This window comes from Archocentrus centrarchus, chromosome 8 (assembly GCF_007364275.1).
Source record: "Archocentrus centrarchus isolate MPI-CPG fArcCen1 chromosome 8, fArcCen1, whole genome shotgun sequence".
Taxonomy (NCBI): Eukaryota; Metazoa; Chordata; class Actinopteri; order Cichliformes; family Cichlidae; genus Archocentrus; species Archocentrus centrarchus.
This window is the reverse complement of record NC_044353.1, coordinates 21,164,552-21,174,742: the sequence shown is the minus strand read 5'-3', so window position 1 is coordinate 21,174,742 and position 10,191 is coordinate 21,164,552. Positions and strand designations below refer to the sequence as shown.

Here is a 10,191-nt window from a genome sequence, read left to right as displayed (position 1 = left end):
ATTACTTTATTCAAGAAAACTCATATACATTAATACATTTCTTTTACAGCTTAAAAGTTTAGAGCAGGTTTATCAAATCTGGTCAAATGATTCATAAGGGTAGCCTCTATTGCAACACCTATTAAAATGTCCAGTTTTAAAATGTTACTCTTCGTGAAGTATATGCGTGGTCATCTGTCCCGGCTGTCGGATTTACTGCTCAGGCTGCCTCACAGTCTGAGGAGTCCAGAGAGAGGAAGATGTCCGCTTTGCACCGAAACGAACCCTTGATTCCCTGGATGTGTTCACAGCTCTGCAGGTTTGGTGTAATATCTTTTATACAAACGGGCTATTTGGAGAGGAGAAAGACAAATGGGATTGTATAAGAGTGCAAAAATATTTTCCTTTTAATCTAGATACCTAAATCAGCTTGAGGTTGTTTAAAAAAGGATAACGTACTCCTGTATGAAATTTTAAGTTATTGGTCAGTGTATGGACCCCATCAGGATTCTTTGAGGATTCAGTAGAGAACTCAAAATGTCAAATCGGGGGTACTTAACAAAACCTGTTACTTTGCTGTTTAAAAATTGTATTATTCATCTGATAATTTTTTTTAATGCCTTTATTGTTCACTGATGAGGAAAATGTGAATGATAGATTATTTTAATACCATTAACGTTGTTACAACCTAACCCCCTATCTAATTACCTGCACTATAGAATATCCCAGTGGTGCTGAATGGACAGCGCCTTCTTCACTGAAGTGACCGTCACGCATCATAAAACCGCCTCTAGGAACAACTTAACTGCCAGACGTTTAGTAATTTTTCCACTATATTTTTACAACTTGCCAAAGGTTTGCTATTATTAATGGAAAAGAATATTTAAAATTTGGATATTTGCGCTTGAACGCTTATGTACAATGCGTAAAGCAATGGCGCACACATTAAAAACGACCACTGACCATCGTCTTCAAAATGGAACTGGACGCAGGTAATTCAGAAAACACGTCTTTGATTGCAGATTCATCGAGCTCTGAGTGGTACGGCTCCTCTCTTCTCACGTATGCTGATCTCCGGGTACCGGACAGCAAACCGGACGCCCTGCCCACGGAGTAGTAGCTCGGACCGGCCACCTGCTTGTACCATGCCTCCGTCGGACTGCAAGCGACCAGCACTGAGATCACTACGATGGGGAGCGTGAGTTTAGAAAGCATCTCCATGTCGAGCACTGACGCTTGGATCTGCGCACCTTTACTCTACAGCAACTAGTCCTCCTGGAAGTTACCACTCACTGCGTTTTCCGAGTCTACTTATAGGGACCCGTGATTATGCTGCCAGTTTTCGTCACAGAAACCTGCGCGATCATTGAGATCCTATAGGCCAGATTGTGCTGCGAGAGGTCTGTTTGATGTGTGTGTTTGGAGCTTCACGTATTTGGGCAGTGACACAATTTCTAATTTAGTTTTGTAGGCTTTAATTCAAGGGATTCAACAAAATTATGGCAACAGTTTATGAATTATCATGTTTAGCATTGTTCCCTCCATTTACACAGGCTCCAAAATAACTGGGCAGTTGACTATGGTATGGCCTTTTTCCCTTTTATTTAACCATTATTTAGTTGGATAGGTGTTTATATGTCAGTATGACAGTCCATCTGTGGAAAAATTGTCAGCTGTTTGGGTTATGACCAATGAGAATAGTCCCATATTTTTAGTTTTCAGCGTAGACTATTTGTCACTCACCGCATTGAGTATTTATGCATATAAACATGTCATAGGCCATAGTCTGATAACTTACCAACTCATCATCATCCAAACTGACTGCTGTGGCCTCTCTATTGAAGTCCCAATGTCACAAGTCACCTGTGTTGCATTAGGTCTGAAGTTTAATTATGTGTCTCTGTGAGGAACTCTCAACAAACAAAACAGGCTTATAAAATAAGAGCAGAAACTGCAGTATATGAGTGGAAAAATAATCAATTTTGGAATTCTTAGAAACAACAAATGCACTGACACTGCAGATGAAGGGAAAGTACTTCACAATATTTAATCATATCAATAATGCTGGAGGATTAGATGTATTTACAGAAATGTAAAATACAGAAGGTCCGCATACAGTGCAAACAACAAGTGACATCTAAAAAAAAAAGTCCAACCCGGTTTTGGAACATCATTCTTTAAATGGATGAAACCAAGATGAGCTTAAGAACAGGAAGCGCTCATGATTCAAAGTATACCACCACATCTGTTCAACATGGTGGAGGCAGCGTGATGTCACCTAATTTGGGTCACTAGTGTTTAGTGATGATTTGAAAGAAGATAAATGCAAGAGCAACCAAATGTTGCCATGTGCTGCAAAAAATATTCTGCAAAATAACCCCCAAAACATCTGAAGGCAAATAAATAGATTGCTCTTAAATGGCTGAGTCTGTCACATAATCACAAGCCAATAAAGCACAAGTTTCAGACTTCAGTCACTGACTTAAAAGGATATCAATCCAAATAATAAAATTAATCCTTATAATTATGTTAGCATGTCCAATTACTGGGCTTGTGTAAATGGAAGATCTATGTAAAAAAATACCTCTAATACAATATTAATATAAGTAATTCTAGTAAAGTTCTCATAAGTCTCTATCATCTTGAAATGTGTCACAGCAGAAAAAGATAGGTGTCCTGTAATTTGAACCTCTCAGTCTGAAGCTAATGCAATTGTGAGACTTTAATCTTACAGCAGTTGCACAACAGTGACAGTGGATATGGTGCCCCCACTTCTAACTGGCACATTGTTAAACAGTCAAAAAAAAAAACTGAGTACTAACTCTGCTCCAGTTCTGCTTTCACCACAGTAAGGACACGTCAGACTATCATGCACATGCACAGGACATATTTTTTCTCTGTAGTGGTTTTAAACATCAAATGGAAAGAGATGCACTGTGTATTGAAGCTGTGGTGTAGCTGACCTGATTTTAAGAACTGGTAATTTGAGTTCTGCAGTTACCCATTTCCACTGAAGGAAGCAGTGCTTACAGCATCTAGAGGACAAAAAATAGTAAATAGTGGGGGGGGGTGCTAATTTTGAGAATAAAATAGCTAATACAAACTATAACGTTTTGTAAGCATTTTAAAATCAATTGCAGCCTTGCTGGTAGGTAGCGGGAAGAGTTTCAGTATGTGTGAAGAACACAGAAACCTGACACGGACATTAATGCTTCTGTTTCTGACAGGTAATTGCAACTCTTGTATCTTGTTTAATGTTGTACAAGAATGATAAAATCGTACAGGTTCTGAGTGAATCCATCTATTTCAGGTGTTCTCTGCAATATGTGGAAAGTGAGACATCAGCAGCATCTTGTTTGTGCAGTAAAAGGCTCCCCGGTTGTCTTTCTTTGCTCATTTTACAATCCTGACAACCAAACGGTGAGGAAGGTCTGGTGGGGTCATGCAAAATCTCATCTTTCCAAAGCTCGTTTAATTTCCAGCAGTTTAAGAATCATCTCCACGAGATTTCAGTTCATTGGAGACACACGTCGCAGTTGCTCTTTGAAAATACACCGGGTGGAGCAGAATGATGCAGGAAAATACTTTGTCAGATTTAACACCATGTCTACCAGACTTTACAAGCAAATTGCCCCAGTATTGAAGGTTGTTGGTAAGTTTTTCCAATAAAAAATATGTGCATTTATAAAGTGCAGCTAACAGTTAAAATTAAAGCATCACTTTTCTCTTTCAGAGTTGGGTATTTCTATATCAACAGCTTCTGGAGAGGAAACAATACGGGAAGGTGACTCTGTATATCTAACCTGCTCTAACAGTTGTGACAGTGGTGAGATTTCATCTGCGTACACCTGGTTTAAGAATGGAGAACCTTTACATGAAGGACGAGTGCTTTATTTAAGCAACATATCCTCCACAAACTCCGGGAACTACACTTGTTGTCTAAAAACACACACAGGAACATCTTCAAGAGTCACACATATTGATGTTCAGTGTGAGTAATAGACACAAGATCTGATGACCGATGATGCAGCAATAAGTAAAGAAACAATCTCTGATATAGTGTTTCAGAGTGCCTTAAATCTTTGTAGCACTTTTTATATTTCTTTATACCATTAAGTAACTTAATGTCAATTTTATGAGAATTATTATTGTGAAAGAGATCAATGAATTATGCTATTTATAATTTTATACAGTCATATAGCTTTAACATGGGGTTGCTTAATTGGTTTGATATTTCCCGGCTAACCTACTGTGATTTATTTTTATAGTAACACGCCCACAAACTAACTTTCATGTGCACAGCAAAAGCATTAATTCTAATGCAATATTTATTTACTCTTAATTAAAACTTTAGACTTTTCTTATTATTAACTACACTGCTATTGTTGCCTAAACTTAATAAAAATGAATCGGGATGCAAACAGTGGTCTCTGGGGTAAGAGTTGTGTACTTTATGTGCTGCCATCAGTTCCATCCACCCACTGCTTACTCATGTGGAGTTGAGTAATGTACACTTTGGCCCAGGTTTTTGGACAAAAGCTGTGTCATTGTCCAAAAATGTATGGATCTGTGGTGTTGTGGTTAATACATTCACCTTACATGAGTAAGCTCAAGACCCAGAGGAGACACAAAACCCAACCAACCTCAGGGGGTCACAAGCCAGTGTACTCCTAGTATTTGGATAAATGGGAGGTTTGCACCAGGAAGTTGTAAAAAATGTGTGCCTACTGCACAGATAAAACCCAAATTTTCAAATTCATTTTCAGATGGCCCCAGGAACACCACAGTGCTTGTCATACCATCATTTGGGGCAGAATCTGGTGGCAACTTTACCCTGATCTGCAGCAGTCATGCAAACCCCCCAGTGGAGAATTATACATGGTTCAAAATAGCCGACGGTGATGCTATAAATGTTGGACATCAGCCAGTGTTCTCCCCTGCTGACAGAGACCAGTATTTATGCAGTGTCACCAACAAACACGGAAGTCAAAACTCCTCTGTGGTCACTTTGAACATTAAAAGTAAGTAGGTTTAAATGGTTGGTATTATTTAATGCATACTGACTGGTTTTATTGAGGAATCATCTGTTTTATAACTGATTGATATTACTGCTGAGTGTACCGCTGTTTGAGATCGATTTAAAACAATATCCATTAAAAGTTTACTTGGGCCTTAGTGATTTACTAGAGCATGCATTTGTTTTGCAGAGTATTGGACAACATTTCCTAGATACATAGTACCTGTCATTGCAACGGTCGCTGTGGTTCTGATTGTGACCACTATTGTTGCTGCTAGAAGGCAAGTGTGTGCTGGCAATTTGGCTTTCACTATTTTTGACTTGATGTGGCCACAAATCAGATATTTCTAATTCATCACACAATTCTGTTTATCGTTCAGACTTAACAAAAAGCGGATGAAGGCACCTGTGGAAGGTGGTGAGGAAGATGTACAGGTGCTGCTGACATTTTAAAGCTTAATTACTAAATATTAATTCATAATAGAAGTTCATATGTAGACTTAAACATAAGAGATGAGCATTGTTGTTAACTGTGTGTTGTTTCTTTGTGACTTTATCTAGAATACAAACCATATAAACTGGCTCTCAATGTGTGACAACAACCAATCACAAAAGCAGGATCAGAGTGGGGGAGAAACCGCGGAAATCGTCTATGCAGCCATTTGCTTCCACAACAAAAGAAACCCAAACATGTGAGAGATTTCAACAATACTGGAAAAAAATTAAGAAAAAATATATATTTATTGCATTGGAGGAACATACTGATAGACTCTATCACCTTCAGGGGGCAGCAGATGGACACTCAAAGTAAAGACATTATTTACAGCACCGTATGCAGGTAAGGCTCCGTAAAGCATTTCTCTCAATAATAATAATCATAATAATAATCATAATAATAGACATTGGGGCAAGTCGGGATGAAGTGCACATTAGGAGCATCCATTGTTATTCTGGGTGTCAGTATTGAACCAGGCCAGCAGTGTTTTTATTCTGTGTCAAACAAACTGAACTTTTATCTACTATAATGTTGCATACTATGATTTCTTTATCATTATTTAGACTAATTTGTGCAACTTTGAATGGCCTGCAGACCCAACAGGAGGGAGCTGACCTAATATATGCCTCTCCTAAAAAGAAAGATTCTTAGTTAATATATTTCAGTCTTTATGTTTGATGCTCAGTGTTCTACAGTAGTATTTAAAATTTTGATTTTTGTTGGGGCAGCATGGTGGTTGTGGTAGTTAGCACTGTTGCTTCACAGCAAGGATGTCCTGGCTGGGACCTTCCTGTGTGGAGTTTGCACATTCTCCCTGGGTTTTCTCCGGGTAATCCAGTTTCCTCCCACAGTCCAGAGACATGCACTTTGTGGGGTTACTGAAGGTTAAGTGGTGATTCTAGATTGCCCATAGGTGTGAATGTGAATGCAAATGCTTGTCTATCTCTCTGTGTTAGGCCTGCGACAGACTGGTGACATCTCCAGGATGTACCCTGCCTCTCACCCCATGGCAGCTGGGATAAACCCCCCTGTGACCCTGAAAAGGCTAAGCAGAAGAAAATAGATGGATGCATTTTTGTGTTTGTTGAATTTTGCATTCTAGTTTCCATATCTTTGTTTTATTTCTTATTTGATTAAATTGCCAGTTCTAATATCAATGAGACGTTGGTGTCTCATTTATATTTATTCTGTGATGAGATCTTGTACTTTTATTGTTGTACTGTGTTTTGTGTCTGCCTTACCTTGTCTTGTTTCCATGTTTATATTTCAGTGCCTCTGTGTTTTGTAACTGATTAAAAATAAAGAGACAACAGTGACACCATCTCAGATGTCCTTGTTTAAACCTCAAACACTCAGCCACATAGAAATTCCCTGCACTTCAGTTTATCTTTGCCACTGTGGAGATGATCAGTCATTGCATCCATCCATCTTCTCAGAAGAAGAAGCTGGATGGACATAATGACCTGCTTATACAGGGGCATGGTTGGGCTGGAGCCTATCACAGCTCATAGGGTGACACCCTGGACAGGTCACCAGAATCATCAATTAACCTAACATAACCCACGTCTTTGGACTGCCATGAAGACACATGCAAACTCCACACAGAAACATCCCACTGCGGATTTAAACCTTGTTGCAATGAAACAAGAGTGCTAACCACTGCCACCCGTGGTCATTACAAGTCATACATTATAAGATAACGTGGAAAAAAAACATTAACTGTAACATTTGTCACTTTAACACTGTAGTGACACATTACAAATAACAACAACAAAGCTTCTCTTCTTTAGCAAACAAAAATGGCTGTCTCTTGCATCTGTGTAATCCCCCCCCCCCAATTTTACCTTGATTTTTAGATACATTTTCGTGAATGCAATAGCTTAATAAAATTCAAAACTCTGCTGCTTTGCTGTCTTATTTTTATAAAGGAAAGAATGAGCTGTTAATAAGTGGGAGCTGGTAAACTGGGTAAATGCAAAAGATACAAGAGAATGAATCATTGTTTCTCAGTGACCTTTTGTTATGACTGTCTTTACCACAGCACCTCTGAAACTGCTGCAAATGGTTGGTTGCATATGCTTTTAAACATAGCCTATATATGTACTGGGTCTGTGGTTTGCATGACTACCTGTCATGATAACCCTTACTGTACCTTACAGAAAGCAGTGCATAGAAAGTTTATGCTTGCACAACTGAAGAGAGCTCCAACATATGCACTAAATACAACAACTTAAAATGGACACTAATGCTACTCTTTGGTGGTAAGTACAACATTTGTATCTTACTTTGAACAAACTTTTAAATGTTTAAACAATGTAAAACTAGAAGCACTCAGAGAGCCAAGGCCATAGGGTCACTGACGCTGTAATACGTGTATCTAAATACTGTGAAATAATCTTTCATCTTTCCCAGACAATAATAACCCCCTATCCCGCAATAGTGAAGAATCCTTAAAAAAATTCCTGGATCCAGATCGTGATCTGGATCACTGCCAAAATTTAATCACTTCTTCCTCTTGTCATTTCCAACCACTCCACAAAATGTCATCAAAATCTGTTCATAACTTTTGGAGTAATCCTGCTGACAAACAAACAGACAAACAAACCAACGCAATCGAAAACATAACCTCCTTGGGGGAGGTAATAATTACAGTGGCTTGCAAAAGTATTCACACCCCTTGAACTTTTCCATATTTTGTCACATTACAACCACAAACATAAATATATTTCACTGGAATTTAATGTGAAAGACCAACACAAAGCAGTATACAATTGTGAAGTGGAAAGAAAATTATACATGATTCAAAACATTTTTTACAAATAAAAAACTGAAAAGTGCAGTATTTATGTTTGTGGTTTGTGGTTCAATGCTAAAAATTGTTGGTAAGAGTTGTTGTGATTTTTGTCTTCATTAACAAAACAGAGTTGTGAATCTCCTTTGGTCTTTATCAGACAAGTTTGAGATGTTAGTTCATCTGTTTCTCTTGCAGATTTGAACATTTCCATGACAAAACTGAAAAGAGACAATCAGTCCAGGAAGGCGACTCTGTGAATCTTACCTGCACAAACAGCTGTGATAGACGTAACCTTTCATTTGTCTTCATCTGGTTTAAGAATGGAGGACGCCTACATGAGTGACAAATGCTCCATTTAAGAAACGTGTCCTTCACAGACTCTGGAAACTACAGTTCCCTAAAAGCAGACACAGAAGCAACTTTGGAAGTCCTACATGTTGATGTTGAATGTGAGCACTGTACAGAGATATTATCACTTTTAACCCTTGTATTCTTTTTTGGTCAAATTTGACCCGTATCTGTAAAGATGGATTTTGGATCCACCTGTGTGGATCAATTCAAGGAAAATGGTGGTTTCAGGGAATCTGTGAAATTGTGCATGTGTGTGTTTTTTATGGGACAGTCATGACAGAGTTCAAGAGGGACTTTCACACTGTCATGAGATCTGTCAGTGTTCACACCGCATTCACCCAGGTTTCCAGAGATGCTGGTCTTTGAACTGTAATGGTGGAAGCTTGAAACAGTGAAATAGTAAAACACTGTTGGAGTGATCATCAAATGGTGCACATAAGGAAGAGAAGTCAGAAGTCATTCTTGGCATAGATACAAGATCTATAATAGGGTGACATGGTGGTGCAGTAGCGCCTCACAGTTAAAAAGGTTCCTGGTTTGTATCCCCAGCTGGGGCCTTTCTGGGTGGAGTTTGCATGTTCTCCTCTTGCCTGATATTCAGGCCTCGTCCCACAGAGGAGCTAAGAATCCTGGTGATTCTAAGCTGCACAAGTTCCACACATGCAAGGTTTCCTACCGCTGCTTTAAATGCACAAACTAGTCTGCAAGAAATTTCTTGTATTTTGTGCTCAAAGTGTTAATTAATGTTGAATTAAAATTGATAATTAAAGATACGGGTCTTTTTTTTAATGATATATCAGTGAGGACAGCATTTATTGGTCATAATGGTTATACATGGTTATATAATAAATCCCAACAGCTCCAGACTGTTCTTGACACTTTCACATTCAAACACATTTATTTAAATCATTATGACTTTAATGTTTTCATGTCTTAGGTAAAACAGAACACTATACTGTGTAATGGTAGATGTTTGTCTCCAAAAAATGAGTATTGCAAAAACTAAAAGTTACACTCTCTGCTCTCACATCAATTAAGAATCAATAATCAATTTATTAATGCCAGATAGGCTATTTATACATTCTAAATAAATCTGTAATTCAGAATTGCCAATTCAGAAAGCCATGCTGTAAGGGCATGAACAGAGTGTGAAGGTTACGAATGGAAACATTTAAAACTGTTTGTTCAAGATAGAAAAAAAACAAATCTGATGTTTTTCTTGTTTATTGTGCAGCATTCCATTTTCCCTCATAATATAGATAACAAAATAATCTGAGTTTATATAAGTTTATATAGAATGTAGAAAATTTCACTAATAACTCAAATTTTCTTTTAGATGGCCTCAAGACCACATCAGTGTCCATCACACCATCAGCCGAGACCAGCATTGGAAATAATGTGACCCCGATCTGCCACAGCCATGCAAACCCAGCAGTGGAGAACTATACCTGGTTTAGTTTTAGTGGTTTTAGTTTAATCAGATTTTAGCTGTGGGACATCAGTCTGAACTGCATTTGAAGGAGGATTTTCAAGGTAATAATGGCCAGTATTTCT

The 10,191-nt window shown here is 38.2% G+C and overlaps 1 protein-coding gene across 1 annotated transcript; it reads right to left on the bottom strand.

Moving 5' to 3' along the window:
- Positions 1 to 199: 199 nt before the first annotated feature.
- Positions 200 to 1,200, bottom strand: LOC115785146 (neuropeptide B-like). Its single transcript, XM_030736630.1, has 2 exons — positions 943 to 1,200; positions 200 to 328 (listed from the first exon to the last, which is right to left on the bottom strand). The coding sequence occupies exons 1-2, from the start codon at positions 1,198 to 1,200 to the stop codon at positions 200 to 202; spliced, it is 387 nt and encodes a 128-aa protein (XP_030592490.1).
- Positions 1,201 to 10,191: the final 8,991 nt, after the last annotated feature.

What these genes read in the sequence shown, in the direction of transcription:
- LOC115785146 (XM_030736630.1), bottom strand. Translation starts at nt 1,200, where the DNA reads ATGGAGATGCTTTCTAAACTCACGCTCCCCATCGTAGTGATCTCAGTG. An exon ending in GTTCCATTTTGAAGACGATG is followed by an intron (nt 329 to 942) that starts GTCAGTGGTCGT and finishes CTCTCCAAATAG; the next exon opens with CCCGTTTGTATAAAAGATAT.